Here is a 19,243-nt window from a genome sequence, read left to right on the forward strand (position 1 = left end):
CTCCTCCTGATACGGTCCTCCTCCTGATACGGTCCTCCTTTTCTCATCGTGATTGCAATCTGTGACTCACTTTTCGTCTGTCTCCTTTGCACTTTGTAAGGTGGGGGGCAGGCATCTGGCTCCCTAGTTTCTCATGGAATCTGGCTGCAGCCTGGGGTTCTGGCCACTCTTATTCCTGAGGTCATCTGCCTCTACAGTGTGTACTTGGAAACGCTTTTCAATGGAGCCTTCATTTTTGCCAGTGTTAACATTGTTTCCAAGATGGACTGACCGTCTCTAAGCACAAAGAAGAAAATGTCCAGCTGATAGCTGAACTGCCCCATGACTTGATTTCCTACAAAAATTCCACAGTGGGACTGGGGGCAGTGTCATAGGAGGTAAAGTTCTTAGGACTAAATTTGAACCCCAGAACCGACATTTAAAAAAAAAAGTTGAGCAAAAAACAAAACAAAAAAGTCGTGCTATGGAGGTATACACTTAAAATCACAGTGCTGAGGGAGGCAGAGATAGGCATAGCCTATTTGATTAGTCCCAAGCCAGTGGCAGAAACTCCCTAAAATGAGAGTGGCTGGCTCCTGAGTGGTGACATCATAAATTAACCTCTGACCTTCACATCTGCACATGCAGTGTGCACATGTGCACACACTGCAAACGATGCAGTGATGTATCTGAAAGAGAAGCTAAGTGGGTGTTCCAGCAGCAACATGTTAGCACAGATGGCTTCAGGACTCTGGGACACAGAGATGCTCCTGCTTTTTAAAATGCTGGTTTTCCTTAGCTTGGCCTGTTTGGACTTGTTTAAATAGCCCGATTCCATTTTAAGCACTGACACCTTTCCTCAAGCGTTGTCGTTAGACTGGGAAGGCAAAGTCCTGGCTTCTTCTGAGCGGAAGATTACGCATACTGTGGGATGGGTCCTCTCCACCCCCAAGCACAAGTGAAGTGTAGGCATCAGTCCAGGTGGTTCCAGGGACGTAGTAGTCTGGGAAGGAAACTGAAGGCTAGAAAGGCACACCTGTTTTGACTTGAAACCCTGTAGCATTAGAAAGCTATGGCTCCCTCTGTCCTTCACCCAGCCCACCACTGTGTTCTTGAAGAGAGACATTGAGTAGAGGTTCTCTGACTGTCCTGTTAGGATCATGGTCATAAGAACTCTTTGAACCATTGTCATGTTGGTGACAGAATCCTTTTGCCCTGCCCTGCTCTTTGACCCTGGAGTCGTGATGCTCCTATCAGCCGTGTATCTGTATGAGGGGTTGTTAATGCGTGCCGACCTTGGCCTACACGACGAAGCATGCAGTGATGTCTGCTTCCCCTAAACGTGTTTGCATTCCTCTCCTGTAGGCATTAGAGTGGATCCATGACAACGGGGAGTTCTACCTTTCCACACACACCTCTACAGGGTCCAGCATCCAGCACACCCAGGAGCTGCTGAAAGAACACGAGGAGTTTCAGATAACGGCCAAGGTAAACCTGCAGGAATGGGTTTCTGGTCCACGAGTCTTCTCGGCTCTCCCAGCACAACCCAGAACATCCACTTCAGGGAAGGGTACTTGTCAGAGGCAGTGTTGAGAGAGGCCTGTGACGCTGGAGAAATGGCTACCCAGTGAGTGCCATAGGCTGAGCTGATGTGATGGTCTTCCCCGGTGGGAGCCTTTAATGGTCTCACTTTGTTTACCTGTGATGTGTTCACCCGATTTCCGCAACAACCTCCATGTCTTCTAGCTTTTGCTTTGTCTCTTGTGTTATTTCTTGGCTGTCTTCCTCTTGTTTGCTTTTTGAGTTATTTTATCAAGTGTTGCTGTTTTTCTGAAACACTGTGTGGGGGGGGGGGGGTGTGATCTGATTCTGTATTCTGTGCCTTGCCCTTCCTTATCACCAGTTCCTGGAAAGCACCACAGTGGCACCACTCAGCGCAAAGCTGATGTCACAGTCTCAGTTGCTGGTTGTTCACCTGTTTGTGATACTAGAGGCATTACCGCTTTTCTCTTTAAGGAGAATGGGACGCCTGTTTCAGATGGGTTGTATCTTGGTGTCACCTGGACTATAAACAGACACATTGACACAGACTGCTTCCCAGGCCCGGGGGCTGGTTCTGGTCTTTATCTCAGGGTGTTTTGAATTGCCTAGAATTAGTTCCCTTCTCTATGATTTTGCTGCTCTTTTGTCCTCAGAGTTTGTTTTTAAATACCATTTATTTGTGTTGAGCTATACATGCTACAGCATACATGGAAAGGTTGAGGACGGCTTGTGGGAGTTGGTTCTCCTTTGACCATGTGATCCTGGGGACCGGACTTAACAGCAAGTCTCATTCAGTGACCCCCTAGCTTGATATTCAGTAAATGGTTGGTTTTATTTTGTGTGGGTGTGTGCACACACGCTGAAAGATTTTTTTAAAATACATTTTAACAGTATGTTTGAGTTTTTAGAAGATGCTGACAGTTATTTCAGATTTAAGAGTGAAAAATAATTGACCAACCTGAATAACATATTTTTTTACAAAAAGATATAAGTATTCCTGTAAAGAAACAGGAATAATTGATTATCTTAAAAAGAGAGAGAGAGAGCGAGAGAGAGGCTAAAAGGAGGGAAGGGAGGGAGAGAGGGAGGTAAAGAGGGAGGGAGGGACTGGCCATGATGGCACACACCTATAATCCCAGAACCTGGGAGGCAGAGACAGATGGATCGCTTGTGAATTTAAGGCTAGCCTGGTCTACATAATGAGTTCAGTCCTGCCAGGGCTATAGAGAGAGACCCTGTCTCCAAAAACCCAAAACATCTAGAATAACTGTCTTATGTGGCCCTTAACCAGCTTTGAAGACATAAAGAGGACTTTTCCCACCAATTGATGTCACAATAGCTACTTTGTGTTTGGCCAGTTGGTGTTTTTGCTTCTGTAACATTTCTGGCTCCTCCTCCTGGCCTCTCCTCCGTTTCCCCTCAGTTTCTGAGTGTGCTGGGCCTTGGGTAGCCTTGTCCCCTTCATCATGCGCTGCGGCTGCAGAGAGCTGGTTCCCTAGTGCACTGGGTGGGATGCTGGGCACTGGGGAGGGTGAGACTCAGGCAAGGTGGAAAATGCCCACTCCTAGAGACTCCAAGAACACCCAGAGAGCAGACTGGTCCTGCATCAAAGGTGTGAGGACCGTGGCTTTCCATTCCCTGGATACAGCATGTTCAGCCATGTAATTCGTGTTTTGCTAGTAAAGGTACAAAATCGTCAGTACTGGGAGTGTTACAATTCTGTGTTTTTCTCCAGCGATCCTTTGATTGGAAGGATGTTAAGGAAGTGCCTAATGTTGCACTCAGAGGTAGATCAGAAAACAGCTGTTTCCTCCTCTGCCCAGCTCCCAGTGATGTTGGTCTCCTTAGCCTCTTCACAGCCCTGGGGCTGCACTGCTGTTGATTTCAGTGATGGGTCCACCCCATTCACTAGGGGAGTAGGTGTGGGAGGTTTCCCATTACTCCCAAACATTCCTTCCTATTGAGTTTGAGTGTGGCTATTGGAAGGTTAAGACAGTGGGTTGCATATCTTTAAATCTTGTGTTTTGTAAAATCTAAAACTGTAGGTATCATCTGACCACGCTGTTCCCAAGTCTGTACAACTAACTATTGATTTTGTTAAACATTATGTTATATTAGGTTTTGTTTACTGTATTAAGGTGGGCAAACTGTGTTGTCTTTATTTTTATTTTTACTTACTTATTCTCAGCTCTTAAGGTACTTAAACCGTTAGAATTTGTCTATGCAGATTTAGCGTTATTTCCTCGGGTGGACTTTACCACAGTGGAAGAGATATTAGTATATAACACCCCCTGCTTCTGGAGGTGACATTCATACCAGAAAGACAAACAACAGTCGTACAAAAGATAGAAATAATTTACACCATCTTAGAAAATGAGTAGGCCGGGCGGTGGTGGCACACACCTTTAATCCCCAGCTTTGGGAGGCAGAGGCAGGTGGATCTCTGGGAGTTCGAGGCCAGCCTGGTCTACAAGAGGTAGTTCCGGGACAGGCACCAAAGCTACAGAGAAACCCTGTCTCGAAAAAACAAAACAAACAAAAAAAAAAAATAATGAGTAGATCGGAGAGTGACTGACACAGAGCAACTGTGCTTTGGAGGTGGTCCACAGAACTGTTAGCAAGGTGGTCCACAGGATACTTACAAAGGTGATCCACAGAACTCTTAGGAAGGTGGTCCACAGGATACTTACAAAGGTGATCCACAGAACTCTTAGGAAGGTGGTCCACAGAACTCTTAGGAAGGTGGTCCACAGAACTCTTAGGAAGGTGGTCCACAGAACTCTTAGGAAGGTGGTCCACAGAACTCTTAGGAAGGTGGTCCACAGAACTCTTAGGAAGGTGGTCCACAGAACTCTTAGGAAGGTGGTCCACAGAACTCTTAGGAAGGTGGTCCACAGAACTCTTAGGAAGGTGGTCCACAGAACTCTTAGGAAGGTGGTCCACAGAACTCTTAGGAAGGTGGTCCACAGAACTCTTAGGAAGGTGGTCCACAGAACTCTTAGGAAGGTGGTCCACAGAACTCTTAGGAAGGTGGTCCACAGAACTCTTAGGAAGGTGGTCCACAGAACTCTTAGGAAGGTGGTCCACAGAACTCTTAGGAAGGTGGTCCACAGAACTCTTAGGAAGGTGGTCCACAGAACTCTTAGGAAGGTGGTCCACAGAACTCTTAGGAAGGTGGTCCACAGAACTCTTAGGAAGGTGGTCCACAGAACTCTTAGGAAGGTGGTCCACAGAACTCTTAGGAAGGTGGTCCACAGAACTCTTAGGAAGGTGGTCCACAGAACTCTTAGGAAGGTGGTCCACAGAACTCTTAGGAAGGTGGTCCACAGAACTCTTAGGAAGGTGGTCCACAGAACTCTTAGGAAGGTGGTCCACAGAACTCTTAGGAAGGTGGTCCCCGGGATACTTAGGAACTTGGTCCACGGGATACTTAGGAAGGTGGTCCACGGGATACTTAGGAAGGTTGTGCATGGGACTGTTAGGAAGATGGTCCACAGGATACTTAGAAAGGTGGTCCACGGGACTGTTAGGAAGGCGGTCCTTTTTAGAGAAGAGATGTGAAGGACATTCTCTGGGGATATCTAGGGTATAGTCTTCTCGGCAGAAGCACCTGTAAACAGAGCCAGAGGAAGACCTGGGCCAGGTAATGGGAACTAGGTGCTCAACCCCAGGTCTTGCTGTGAAGTTAGACTAGGGAGGTTTCCCAGAGAATTCTGGCTCAAAACTTTCACTTCACATTTACAAAATCAGATAGTTGAGCATGGGAGTTGAAATCTGACTTTGTTTTCAACAATTTTCAGTTGATTTTCTAAATATGAATCAGTGGTTAAGAGAACTGGCTGTTCTTCCCTAGGACCCAGGTTCTATTTCCAGCACCCACATGATGGCCTAGAGCTGTCTGAAACTCGGGTTCCACGGAATCTGATGCCCCAGCACACTGGTGGTGCATAAATGTACGTGTAGGCAAAACATCCATGCACATAAAATGAAAATAGATAAATCTTGTTTTATTTTTAAAGTGTAACTGAGAAAAGCAGGTTCCTTGAAACAATAATTTGCTTCCTTGAAATGTTAAGATCTCAAGGAAAACCCAGTAGTAGCTATCAGGGTGGCAACGTGAAAGGGTGCTGAGAAGTCAGAGCTGGGTGAAGCTGATGGTGCGTGTGCATAACCTTTGCTGTATGGCAAGCCCTAATGCTAAGGAAAGTACGGAGTCTTGATTGACTTCATACTTTTCTGTGTGCGTAAAGTGAAATAGCCTTTGTTATAAAAATGGAGCTGCTTCTCAGAAGAGAGTTTGCTGATGGTGAGTTTTCCTGTGGGCTCTTCTTGGTGCCTGCTTGTCCCTGAAGATCTGGAGGTCAGAAAAACATGTATGCAGCAAGGAACTGCTTATGCAACACACATCTGGTATGCAAAGAAGTCGAGTAAAGCTAAAGAATCTCCTGCATGGACCTCCTCATTCATTCGTTCATTCACTGACCGTTCTGCAGATTCTTACTGACCAAAGGAGACCCTTGACAAACACACTCAGTTCCAACTTTGAGCTCATAGGAACTCCACTCACTGTGGAAGAGCAGAGGGAAGATTGGCAGTCCAGCCTCTGGGAGGCAGGCTGGATGGTTTCAGGACAGACAGGGTGCCACTTCCCCTGTGCGTTGGGTTCACGTGCCTCATAGCACTTTCCCGTTGTTTTTGCAGCAAACCAAAGAGAGAGTGAAGCTATTGATACAGCTGGCCGATGGCTTTTGTGAAAAAGGGCATGCCCATGCAGCAGAGATAAAAAAATGTGTGACCGCGGTGGATAAGAGGTATAGAGACTTCTCTCTGCGCATGGAGAAGTACCGGACCTCTTTGGAGAAAGCCCTGGGGATTTCTTCAGATTCCAACAAATCGGTGAATTGCTTTGTACACCCTTGGACAAGTCGTGGTCTTGGTCCCATGCCATCTCAGCTGCTCTCGTTAACTGGCTTCATTGACTCTCATTCCACAGAGCAAAAGCCTTCAGCTGGACATCATTCCTGCCAGCATCCCTGGGTCAGAGGTCAAGCTTCGGGACGCTGCTCACGAGCTCAATGAAGAGAAACGGAAATCTGCTCGCAGGAAAGAGTAAGCCAGCATTGCCTGAAGGGAGTGTCAGCCAGCCTGCAGACAGGCTGCTGGGCAAGCGTGGCAGTCAAGTGTCTGCTGAGATTTCACTTCTCTGAGAGCTGACTTCTTATCACATGACTCGGTGTCTTGTCCTGTTTTCTCTGTGCCTTCCTTTCCTAGGTTGGCAAATTGCTTGCTAACAGTGGTAGAGAAAACTGACAACTCAGATGTAGGTATTTAAAAAGTTTGTAAGCTATGCTTACTAACTAAAGATCTCCCTACTTCCACTGAGTTCCTGCTCTGGTAGTTTTGTTGCCCAGGGACATTTGGCAGTGTGAGGAGAGATTTGGTTGTTATTCTGTGGGACTGGAGGGAACAGTGTATCTGGAATTCAGAGGGTATGGACTGAGGAAGGCACTGATAAGTCAAGCCACAGTCCACAGTGGAGCTGGGCAGCCTGGGTGTCGCCATAGGCGCTCTGGTTGAGTGTTTTCAAATATCTTGGAATTGGTAGATGGCTGTCGTTCTGTCTGTTCTTGATTTACCTCCCTCGAGCCTTTACCTTAGGTATAATACTTCTAGGCTCTCCATTTATTTAATAAATCTCTATAAAATAGATGACAGTAAAGAGTCATAAGTATATAGCTTAACTGAGCTGAACAATTTTTTGTTCATTTCAAGGTTCATAATGGCTGAGCTAATTCAGACTGAAAAGGCTTATGTGAGAGACCTTCGCGAGTGCATGGATGTAAGTCTTCTCCTTGTTCATTCAGACCGAGTTTCAGCTTGTTTTGTTACTCTGTTGCTGGTTATCAGAATAGTGACAGTGTAGCGCCCATGTTCCCCTTGTTCTGTGGTGTTCCAGGAGTGTGTTGGCTCACTGCAGAGATGACACAGCACTAAACCTCTCATTCACTTGTCACAGGATAGCCTGGCTCACATTCTTTGTGTAGAGAATAACCGCTTCAAAGAAATGTGCCTGACAGTATGGCGCCTGGTACACCCTGCTTGGTTTTGTTATTTTGTTTTGTATTTTTACCTTGTGACAGATTTCATTCCAATTTTGAAGCTGGGAATAAGCTAAAGACCTATAATAAATCTTCCCAAGTGTTAACAGCAACTATAAAAAGAGATGTTTTTCATGTTTGCTCAGAGGGACCAGTCTTACAAACACTCCTAGGCTCCCGGTCCCTGTTTATAGGCTGTCGGAGTGGCTGCTGCTTGAAAGTTGGAGTTGATTTTTTTTTTTTTTTTATCCCTTTGCTTCCTTCTTGGGCAGACCTACTTGTGGGAAATGACCAGTGGGGTGGAGGAGATCCCCCCAGGCATCGTCAACAAAGAACTCATCATCTTTGGGAACATGCAGGAAATCTACGAGTTCCACAACAAGTAAGCAGCTTCACTCGGTTGAGGGAGACTTCGGTGATATTCCATTACGAAAAAAGATTTACAGCTGAATTTCGCAGAGTTCAGTGATTCTGCTGAAATTCGGCCTGAGCCAATCAGCTGTGCATATTTCAATTTCTTCTACTTTGAAACATGGAATGTGGTGTTTTTCATTGCGTTCACGTCACTGTAGTGAGACCAGGTGGTGGGCCTCGTGTGGAGGAAAAGCAGGTCTATTGACCAGCCTCTCCCCACGCCCCCTCCTGACTCTCCCAGCCCCCAGTATCCACTGTTTACTCTGGATTCCTAGGAGGTGACCTTTCTAGGCTCTGCGTGTGAGTGAGACCATAGTATTTTCTTCCAGCTGCCTAACACTAGTGTCTTCCTCGAGGAGACTGCTGGTGTGAAGTTTCTGTTAGGAAAGATTTGAACACCAAAAGGACCGCTTCAAGTTAGAGTAACTTACCCTAGTCAGGAGCTACAAATTTTGTTAAACCTTAAAATGCAGAGGACACAGAAGTTTTCCAAGTCTGGCATATCTTACTAGTAAAATGATCTTGACGCCTTCATAACAACCTCTTTCTCCTCTACAGCATCTTCCTAAAGGAACTGGAGAAGTACGAGCAGCTGCCAGAGGATGTGGGACACTGCTTTGTCACCTGGGTAAAGAGCCCCCACTACCTGTTCTCTCTCACATTGTGGGAAGAACCAGGGAGGGTTCTGTACACTTTCAGTTGCTGTCTTCTGCTGCTTCCTTGGCACCTGGAAAAGTACACCTTCCCTCCCAGAGAGAGATTCCTGTGGGTCCCACTGGGATGTGTTCTTATTTGGTCATACTGATGGCTTGAACTAGAACATCAAGCCAAGCCTCTGGTTGATGTTGGGGTTTGTCCTGCATGAGGGCCCGGTCTGCTCAGGGAAGAGGTTCTTGCCCAGACGAGGCCTCTTAGTGCAGTGGCTTTTCTTCTAAAATAGTTTCTCCTGTGGAAGCTTCTATTTCCTTAGTCCAGAGAATTTATCTCCCATATCAAAGGCTTTTACATTGTGATTTGTGGTTGGGAGAAGATACCGAAATAAAATGTTCCTTTTCTTTTCTTTCTTTCTCTTTTCTTTTCTTTTCTTTTTTCTTTTCTTTTCTCTCTCTCTCCCTCTCCCTCTCTTTCTTTTTTTTTTGTTATAGGCAGACAAGTTTCAGATGTATGTCACATACTGCAAAAATAAGCCTGATTCTACTCAGCTAATATTAGAACATGCAGGGTCCTATTTTGATGTAAGTATCCCATTACTAAAGTGCCATGAGAATGTCCAAGCTCATTACGGGTGAAGTGTAACTTTTACCACACTGCTAGGATAATATTTTATTTTCAGCTCTCATGTTTATACTTGAGTGTATGCTTTTATGTTTTATTACATTGTATTTGTGTGTGTGTGTATGTGTGTGCATGCACGTGTATGTGCGTATGTGTGCTCATATGCATGTAGCTTAGAGGACAACTTTCAGGAGTTGGTTCTTTCCTTCCACTGTGTGGCTGGCTCCTGGAGATGAAACTTGGGTCGTCAAGCCCTGTAGCAGGTGCCTTTACCCATGAGCCATCTCACCAGCCCCTATTTTGAGATTTCTTATATGTGCTTCTGCTTAGAATGCATCTATTGTATTAGAAGTCATATATGTATAAGACATTTAGGTCTTTAATATAGACATACTTGTAACTATGCCTTATATATTACCATTAATTTTATATGTAAGAGTATACATAAAAGATATAAACTTACTAATCTCATGCATTTCTGAAAGTGACCTAGCAGGGAAGTCCTAGCAGTTTGACTACCAGGTCAAGTAGATGTCCGTCAATTGTATGCTTGAGTAGGCTTAGCATGGGGGTCCTCTGCTTTTCAAAGATGGTGCAGAGATATTGTTCCTGTAAAGGGCGAGGGATGCAATATTATTAAATGTATTTTGGGTTTCAGAACTAGTCAGAAATGTGGCAGATTGTGACTGGAGAAGGTACTGAGTGCTGTGTACCTGTGGTGACAAGGCCAGGGAGTAGTGGGATGACCCTGTTGTGCTCAGGGAGGACTCTGTATAGTGAAGCCTCGCCCGGCCTAATGCTCTGATAGTTGTAGTATTTCACATGCAGCTACAGTCTAGAAAGCCTAAGCAGAGAGAGCATATGCACAGCCACAACTTTAAAACAAAACAAACAAACCCTGTTGGGCTAACAAGATGGCTCACAAGTAAGGCACTCAACCATACGGCCACATGATGGAAGAAGAAACCAACCTCATGAGTGTCCTCTGGCCTCCACACAGGGGCCCCCAGATAGAGAAATACGATAACTTCTGAAAACCCTGTGTGTTTAAGCATTCAGGAATAAAGGAAGTTATACCTACCTGACCGATACATGTCTTTGGTATCCATTGCAGGATTACTTTGACTTTTAAAGAGGTTTTGGTTATAATGTCCTCCATTCTTTGGACATCTTATGCCCTTCGATTCTCCTTTTCCCCAGAACAAGCATTACAGAACACCCGTCATGTGTTTTACTAGCTAGCTGGTGATCACTGAAGTGGGGGATGGCATTCCTGCCTTCTGGGAGGAACCTGACATAGTAGCCTCAGATTTGTAAGCACGGTGATCGCAAGATGCACAGTAGAAAAGAACACACTAGACACACTGTGGCTCGGCATACTGCATCCCCCTTTCTGCTCGGTGCTCTGCTGCCCTTCCATGCGACCTGGAGAAGTGTATGCTGGGGTTCTGACAGCCCTCCAAGAAGGAAGAGCTTATTTCAGCAGGCGCAGACACTGGTCATGGATTTGGATCACACACTTGTCACTGATGTGGTGGTGTAGCCATTTGTTAATAGTTTGACCCTATGATGAGGCTTTTCCGTTTCTGTTTTTATTTAAATGTAGGAGATACAGCAGCGGCACGGGTTAGCCAATTCCATCTCTTCCTACCTGATTAAACCTGTTCAGCGAATAACAAAGTATCAGCTCCTTTTAAAGGTATGTATGAAGCCTCGTCAGTCTGCAAAGTCTCCTGAGGACTCACGTATTTGAAATCTTACTGAATGACTTGATTGGTGACCATCCCTACAGAAATCTGTAGCTGCTATGAGCATAAAGTCAGCCAGAAGGCAAAATTTAATTTGTTTATATCCAGATAATTTCCCCTTTGCCTGCTAATTCTATAAAAGTGCTTTGTCTTTAAGTTTGTCTCTTATTGCCCTCAGAATCAAAGGCTTTGTTCTCACACGGTGTTTCCACTAAGATTGTGCTATTTCTAAATCTTTCCTCATTTTCCCAAAAAAGTTCAACTTGGGAGCAGTAGTAGACTACATCAGACCTCCCAGGTGGGAAGGCGGTCTCCACAGGCAGGAGCTGAAGCGCTCTGTACTCTCAAGGAGTTTCTGTCCCGCTCCACAGAGCATAAATATCTGACCACAAATGATGGCTCCTGTCAGGGATGAGTTCCTCTAGCACAGTGATCCCCAGCCTTCCTAATTGCTGTAACCTTTTAAGATACTTCCTCATCTTGTAGTGACCCTAACCATAAAATTATTTTATTACTACTTCATAACTGTAATTTTGCTACTGTTATGAATTCTATATAAATATTTTTGGTGATAGAGGTTTGCCAAAGGAATCTCAACTCAGAAGCTGAGAACCACTGTCCTAGACCCTCCAAGCTTACTGCTGTGTCCGTCCTGTGCGCCGCACATACAAGATGGCTGTCACTCTGACAAATGATGTCACGACACCCACCAGGGTGTAAGCTTTCCCTGCTGTCCTCCCCACATGGCAGCTCATGAGTTTTCAAGTCGTCAGGAAGTGGGATTGCACACATAGATGCCCACAGGAGGTGCGGCTCGTCTGTAGAGTCCTCCCCACATGGCAGCTCATGAGTTTTCAAGTAGTCAGGAAGTGGGATTGCACACATAGATGCCCACAGGAGGTGTGGCTCGTCTGTAGAGTCCCTGTAAGCACTCTGCACTGAGGATGGGTGGTCTGTGGTGTGTTGCTGTTCTGATGCAGGGTCCAGCCATATATTGACATGGTGCAGTTATGTGGTCAGGGGCAGGTGGAGTCTGCCATGACTTCCTTCACAAACCAACAGCATTCTATTTTCTCATTTTGGAGATACCGTGGTAGACTGATATATCAATGGCAACTAGCTCTGTCTTCCTCCACTGTCCTCGTTCAGGTAGAACAAACCCAGTTGCTTTGTTGAGTAACTTGCTTTTTAATAAGAAAAACTCCCAGTTGGGTAGTTTATTTCTTGAATGCTCTGTGTTTTCATGGATTTCTGCCATCTGCTAGGCTGCTGCTGGCAGAGCATCCCTGTAATCCTTTGCTATTTCATGGTGTTGCTCTTTCCCAGGAGCTGCTCACGTGCTGTGAGGAAGGAAAGGGGGAGATTAAAGATGGCCTCGAGGTGATGCTCAGTGTTCCAAAGCGAGCCAATGATGCCATGCACCTGAGCATGCTGGAAGGTAACAGGTGCACCCTGCCCCTAACGTGTAGTGACATCATCCCCATGATGCTCTGTATACAAGGATCACCATCTTTCTTGACTCGGGAACAGCCATGCCATTCCACACGCCAGGGCACTTTGTGTCACCTACCTCTTATTTAACGCCTGACTTCCCTGACACCTGTTAGGTGTAAGCAGTAGATGGAGACATTGAGAACCAAGGTTACAGGGGGTCTTGTTTCCCCATTTCCTTATTAGTTGCTAGATGCTTGCACAAAGCAGACGTCTTGTGAAGCAAGTGTGAATTTAGTGTGTGACATGATGAACAGAAATGAGGCTAATGTGTCCAGCAGGTATTATAGCCGGTCCACTTTGCACTGATGCTTCTATTTAATAAAGTTGCTTCTGTGTGGTCAAGGTTAGCACTGCAAAGGGCCTCTCCCAAATGTGTGTGCTAGTTTATATTATTTTATTGGCAAGAAATTTATTAATTAGAACACAAGTGCCAGTATGTAGCAGAAACTCAGAGATCAGGCAACACAGATTTTTCTTCCTCTGACTTCTTCATGATGTCTCCAAAGGGAAGGAGCGTCTTCTGGCCTATTTCTCTCCATCCTATGTATTTCCTACTTGTCCTGGAAAGCTGCAGGGCCACATTAACTTTCCGCCTCACAGGAAGTAGGGAAACATGTGGATAGGAAAACCCAACCAGCTATATGCATTTATTTTCTCACTTCTCTGAGGTGAGGTGCCTAGTTCCTCCTAGCCGCCAAGGGACTGGTGAGTGATCAGCTTATGGTGGCCCTAGAGGGCGTGCCTGCTCTAAAGAAGAGACAGAAAGGGAGGTAGTGAGCAGCTTCTGCCCCAGGGGCCGCTTTGCTAAGTCCTGGACTTGGCCACAATGTTGCCAGGTCCAGGCTGATTCATGTGCAGAGTATTCCAGACTCACAGAAGACGGCTTAGTGACATTGTCTCCACTAGACTAGGACCTGAGCAGAGGGTCTCAGGGACATCCAGGCCAAAGAGGTAAAGAATCAGACAGGAATGTGGGTAGTGGGGTGGAGTTAGACCAGACCTCAGGTGACCTAAGCCAATAGAAAGGAAAGAATAAGGCTGCGAGGATCCCCTGAAATGTCTGGAACTTGGGAAAATACACACAGTGTATTTTAGGAGGAATTGTCCTTCGTTAGGGGGCCGTTGTGAAGAGCATGGAATACACTGGAAACAAGCGAGGGCATTTGCAGAGAAACGAAGACTGATGCTTCCTTCTGATCACGCGTGCTCTCCCTTTGAGCTGATTTGCTTTTATTTTGTGTTGTAGGGTTTGATGAAAACATCGAGTCTCAGGGAGAACTCATCTTGCAGGAATCCTTCCAAGTGTGGGATCCCAAAACCTTAATCCGGAAGGGCCGAGAGCGGCATCTCTTCCTTTTCGAGATGTCCTTAGTGTTTAGTAAAGAAGTGAAGGACTCCAGTGGGAGGAGCAAGTACCTCTACAAAAGCAAGTTGTTTGTAAGTATCGGCACCCAGCGCCCCAGTCTACGAGCCATGCGGCTGTGTCCTTCTTGTGGGGGGAGAGAATTCCTATTTGCTGTCTTTAGTTGCCTTTCAAACTACTCTAAAATGGGAATCTGGATTTGTGAAGTTTTTTTTATCTTCTTCAGTTATGTTCTCTACAACCTACATCCACTAGAGGGCATGCCGGTTCTCTGTGGACTTAGGGATTCTGTCCCCAAGGCCCACAGCTTCTAACTGCGAGATGAAGAAACACTGGGAGTAGATGAAGTGCCCTAAGCAAGCACTCATATCATTTAAATTATTTTTTTAAGCCATAAACATCAGAATGTGTGCAGGCTGCCTGACTGGGTAGACTCACTACCGATTTATAATAATGAAGATTTGATTTCTTTTTCATTAGAAATTAATTTATGAAAAAGTAAATATATGAATAAATTTGAAACTTTTATAACAGCAAAATATCATTATTAGAGTAAAACATTATGAGTAAAAATAATGTTTGAAAGATTCCTCAGCCATACCCATGCAGAGACCAATGTTAGTGTTTCTCTGGGGAAAGGAGCCTGCCTGGAACCATTGCATTCCTATTCCACACTAGCCAGTCCATGGCTGTGCACAACCGAATGCCTGCCCGCTGAAGTCTCAAGCCAGGACAAACTCTGGTTCCCTACACTTTGACCTTTCTTAAGGCCACTGCTCAGAGAGCTACCAGCACAGAATTGCTGGACGGAGGGCATGGGATGGTGACATGAAGGGGAGCTTCCCATCTAGAAGGGAAGCAGAGTGACATCGAGTTGTCTTCATGTCGGGTCCCTTTAGATCGGGTGAGACGTCTGACATTGTAATGACTTAACATTACCCATTTTGGAGCTCTCTGTAGATCAGGCAAACCCCCAGAAGAATAGAGATTCCTGAGTGTGGAAGTTTTCTTAATAATAATCTGGAATCTGCAAGTTCCTGCTAATGGGTTTCATTCCACAGTCTTTGGCTGGTACCCTGGCCGTGATTGTCATTTGGATCTCGCTGTGGCTTTCCATCAGTTAGGTCACACTCCAGCTGGAAATGGAAAAGGACAATCTTGCCGGGTAGTGATTTTATGGCTGGCTTAAATCTGCCCTTGGAAGCAAGCTTGTGTGCTTTAGAAATCGATACGTCTTAGCTTCATTTATATTTTAAAGCTTGCGATTCCTGCAGAGGCCGCCTTTGGAGGGTGAGTGATGGGTCACTTCCGATGCTGGAGAGAGATTGGGTGGATTCGGTCATGGGGGAGGATGCTGTGTTCCTCATATGTCCCCAGATGGGCTTTTATCTCTTGGTATTACTGTGCATGATGAAATACTCAAAGTTAACGTTGCAGATGAAATCCGAAGATTTTAGCTTTTTTTGATCTCTGTCAAGGTGTGTCACTGGTCAGTGGATCAGGGGAGCTCCTAGGAACTGGGAGAAGCCCATGCTTGCTTAGAAGCTTGGGCTTTTTCTTCAGCATGTTCTGCTTATTCAGCTCCATGGCAGTGTCCAGAAGTGCTCGAAGCTGTCAAAGGCAAACGCAGTCAGTGTGTTCTACTGGTAGCTTTCCTCCTGACCACAAAGGCAATGGTTCTCAGCGTCCCTAATGCTGTTCCTCATGGCGTGCTGACCCCAACCATAAGATTGGTTTTCATTGCTACTTCATAACTGTAATTTTGCTATTGTTATAGATCATAATGTAAGTATATGTTTTCCAATGGTCTTAGGTGACCCCTGTGAAAGGGTCATTTGACCCCCAAGTGAAGGGGTCACAACCCACAGGTTGAGAACCACTGAGCTAAGGGATTGTGACCATCAGCAAGCAAAGGCTGTTCTTGTCTATGCTCTGATCCTACTAAAATTGTACTGTTGTCTAATTATCTAACTACTTTTTTGTCCAGACCTCAGAGTTGGGTGTCACAGAACATGTTGAAGGAGACCCTTGCAAGTTTGCCCTGTGGGTGGGGAGGACACCAACGTCAGACAATAAGATTGTCCTTAAGGTATGTGAATTATAGTGGGGTTGCTATGTGGACGTTTACTGTAGTGATATATGCTGTTTTTCTTGTTGAGATATACTGGTTCCGTGTCATTGTATTTGACTTTTTTGCATTCTAATGGGATTGGTGAAACAGAAACACAGAGAGAGAGCTTTAATTTAAACTCTGTTTTGGCTATACTAACTTTTCCTAGGAACTGCAAGGAACTCTAAAGGTGTCTCATGTACTAACCTCATCTATATTTTAGAAAATACAGATGTAACTATATTCTTGATCTGTCTGAAAAATACGATAGTTTTGGGATGCTTTGGGAAATGTAGCCCACAATTTTTAGGCTGTTGAGGAGCCCGAGTGTGGTGAGACAGTGGTATATCTCTGGCTCTTAGGTTACTACATCCCTTGCATGTCTTTTAAAGTCAGTTTGGTATGTCTGGAAGCTGAGTTTCATCCACCGACCGTTCTTCCTCAGCTGAGTCTGTTGGCCACCATGGAAACCATTCTATTTCTCAGATCTTTTTTCACATGTTCACAGTGAATTGTTTCAGCGACTGTGTGACCCGCCTGGTGGACTCTTCATTTAGTACTGACATAAAGCTCCACAAAATATAAAGTGCACCAGCAAATAGATTTTAGATAACTAAGTTGCTCTATAATTTAAACTTGTTAAAATATATTCAAGACTAAAATTTTCAAAGAATTTTAGAGAAGTTCGGATAATACCTTTTGCCTTCCCAGGAGGGCAAAACGGAAGTGACACATACGTGCTTTGGCTCTGGCTTGTCGGGGGTGGTGAAAGTGGTACTGCAGTGAGGATGGAGATGTTGGTGACCACGCTGTTGGTAGTAGAGGTGGTGGGGAGGATGCTGCTGATGCCGGTGACAGTAAAGATGGAGACAGTGGTGTCACACGATTGCAGTGAGGGTCTTGGCAGGGTGTAGATGCTGGAAGTCTGTAAGGTACTTAATGGTGATAGCCATGGAGGTGATAATGATAGTGGACATCACGAGTTAGACCCAGGGTTCTAACGCAGAATGACTGTCTCTATCTTCATAGTCGGGAAAGAAAACGGTATCCCTAGATCCTTACACAGCGTGAGGTTGTTGTGAAGATGATAAAAGTTACCCCTTATCTTAACTGAATGGTCCCTCTTGTGTGACACCAGAGCTCTCCATTGACGTAATGATCAGTGTGCGGGGGCGTTTTCTTTATTTCTGAAGCATGGTTACAGGTGTCCTCGGTTGTCTCCAAACTACACTGAATGTTCCTCTCTGGTCCTTCTTGTTTACGCTACACGTTTGTCAGCATGTACATTCCCATAGACCTGGTGTTTTCAAGGTTCTCCCGTTATTGTTTTTCATTAGCACTGTAGGTAACTGAAGGAAAGTTAGCATGGTTAATGTAGAATGGGAACTGTCAGCTTCAGTTTCTTCTCGGTGTAGACTTCAGTTTTGTGTTTCCAAAAGCAAGATTGTGGGTGCAAGGTGCAGCTGCCTTCCCTCCTCACATCTGTGCCCCACTGACAAGTGCTTCAGCCACTCATGACCATTGTTTATGTCCGTGGAGGGGAATTTTTTTCAGACAGAAATTAAAAAAGTTATTAGTGCCAGCAGAGGGCTGCTCCATGCATTCATAGGACGCCTTCTATCTCTGAGCACTTGCCTTCTATCCTCCTGATATTGTTATGGGACTGTGGTAGGCCCACAGGGGACTGGCCGTGTGTGACTTTGTGGCCTTGAGCACGTTTCCAGCAAACACACCCTGCACAGCTCCTTTGTGGAGTAACTGTGGGGGGAGTAGGATGTGTACTTTGGGGTGTCTCAGTGGCAGTGCAGGAGGCCAGCCACAGTCACATCCCTTCTGATTGGTTCCTGGACCCAGACCAAGACATAGTGTATGCTTCGGTGGCCTTGTTGAGGTTTCAGATTAGGAGTGGATCTGTCTTCATAACCCCCCAGGGCCTCTCAACAAGTCTTGGGACTGAAGAATAATGATAGATTTCCAGAATAGCAAGATACCTATACTCATTTATAAAAAGAAAAATGGTTTTAATGAAAATATATAAAATTAGAGTCTTCTGCTTGATTGTCAATTAAACTGAGTTGTGTCTGCTTTTCTGTGAGAAGTTCTCAGTTGGGAAGCAGGGGAGACCTGCATGTGCTGGGCATAGGCGGGAAGGGCACCGCCTCCTGATGCTCTCCCGCCTGCACAGGCGTCCAGTATTGAGAACAAGCAGGACTGGATAAAGCACATCCGCGAGGTGATCCAGGAGAGGACTGTGCACCTGAGGGGAGCCCTGAAGGAGCCCATCCACATCCCAAAAACCGCGCCAGCAGCGAGGCAGAAGGGAAGGAGGTAAGTACGTGGCAGTCTCGTGGGGGTGTTCACCTGCTGGGGAGGGACAGCTGCGCAGGGAATGGGCCACCACCGTTTGTCTTAAACACTTTGAGCACCTGTGGTTTAGATAAACTGCTTTGTCAAGACTCCACTGGCTGGAAGTAAACAGAAACCATGTAGAAATCCCTCTTTTCCCCATCCTACCCGAGGTATCAAAACAATAGTTTTCTACATTTCTCAAATGGAAATGAACCTGAGTTAGGGTGTCCACTTTGTTGAATTCAGTAAGATGTTAGGCACTTAACCATTTTACCAAACCCAAAAGCCAACTCAAAATAGGATGGTATGGGGCTGCAAAGATGAGACTATGGCTCTGGCAGAGGACCTGAGTTCTGTTCCCAGGTGGTCACATGGTGGCTTACTGTAACTCCAGTTCCTGGTGCTCTGATGCCTTCTGATCACTGTGGGCACCAGGCATGCACATGGTGCTCATACATACATGCAGGCAGAGGACTTACACACAGAATAAAATAAACAAGTCTGACACAGAACAAGCAGAATGGTTTGCCATTGTAGGAGCTGGTGCTAGGAAGGATTGCAGTCTAACGTCGATTTCTTTCAGCGGTGTTGGGAACTGAGTGTTTCTGTCTTCCACTAGGGATGGAGAGGACCTGGACAGCCAAGGGGATGGCAGCAGTCAACCTGATACGATTTCCATCGCTTCCCGGACATCTCAGAACACACTGGACAGTGATAAGGTGAGCTGCCACCAGCACTGCCCCCTTTGGTCAAGGTCTGGTGGTTTAGTGTTTTAAAGACAAATACTAGGTGCCAATAGTGGGTCAGGCTTCCATGGCAGAGCAGAGACTTGGAGGTTAAAGTGTGAGATTCATGCTAGAAACTCAGAAGA

The 19,243-nt window shown here is 45.6% G+C and overlaps 1 protein-coding gene across 5 annotated transcripts in view; it reads left to right on the plus strand.

Annotated features, from left to right (window-relative positions):
* Nucleotides 1-19,243, plus strand: part of Trio (trio Rho guanine nucleotide exchange factor) — a 282,243-nt gene that overhangs the window by 179,059 nt on the left and 83,941 nt on the right. For all 5 annotated transcript variants that reach the window (XM_050144824.1, XM_050144821.1, XM_050144819.1 and 2 more), the window contains exons 21-33: nucleotides 1,345-1,467; nucleotides 6,223-6,417; nucleotides 6,515-6,630; nucleotides 7,294-7,360; nucleotides 7,892-8,001; nucleotides 8,592-8,661; nucleotides 9,179-9,268; nucleotides 10,915-11,007; nucleotides 12,383-12,494; nucleotides 13,797-13,987; nucleotides 15,901-16,002; nucleotides 18,209-18,351; nucleotides 18,992-19,091. In XM_050144824.1, coding sequence (XP_050000781.1) covers nucleotides 1,345-1,467; nucleotides 6,223-6,417; nucleotides 6,515-6,630; nucleotides 7,294-7,360; nucleotides 7,892-8,001; nucleotides 8,592-8,661; nucleotides 9,179-9,268; nucleotides 10,915-11,007; nucleotides 12,383-12,494; nucleotides 13,797-13,987; nucleotides 15,901-16,002; nucleotides 18,209-18,351; nucleotides 18,992-19,091 — 1,512 coding nt within the window. The remainder of the gene's footprint in view (nucleotides 1-1,344; nucleotides 1,468-6,222; nucleotides 6,418-6,514; nucleotides 6,631-7,293; nucleotides 7,361-7,891; nucleotides 8,002-8,591; nucleotides 8,662-9,178; nucleotides 9,269-10,914; nucleotides 11,008-12,382; nucleotides 12,495-13,796; nucleotides 13,988-15,900; nucleotides 16,003-18,208; nucleotides 18,352-18,991; nucleotides 19,092-19,243) is intronic.

Source organism: Alexandromys fortis, unplaced genomic scaffold, assembly GCF_014885135.2.
Source record: "Alexandromys fortis isolate MF-2015 unplaced genomic scaffold, M_Fortis_MF-2015_v1.1 scaffold_52, whole genome shotgun sequence".
In the NCBI taxonomy this organism is placed as follows: domain Eukaryota; kingdom Metazoa; phylum Chordata; class Mammalia; order Rodentia; family Cricetidae; genus Alexandromys; species Alexandromys fortis.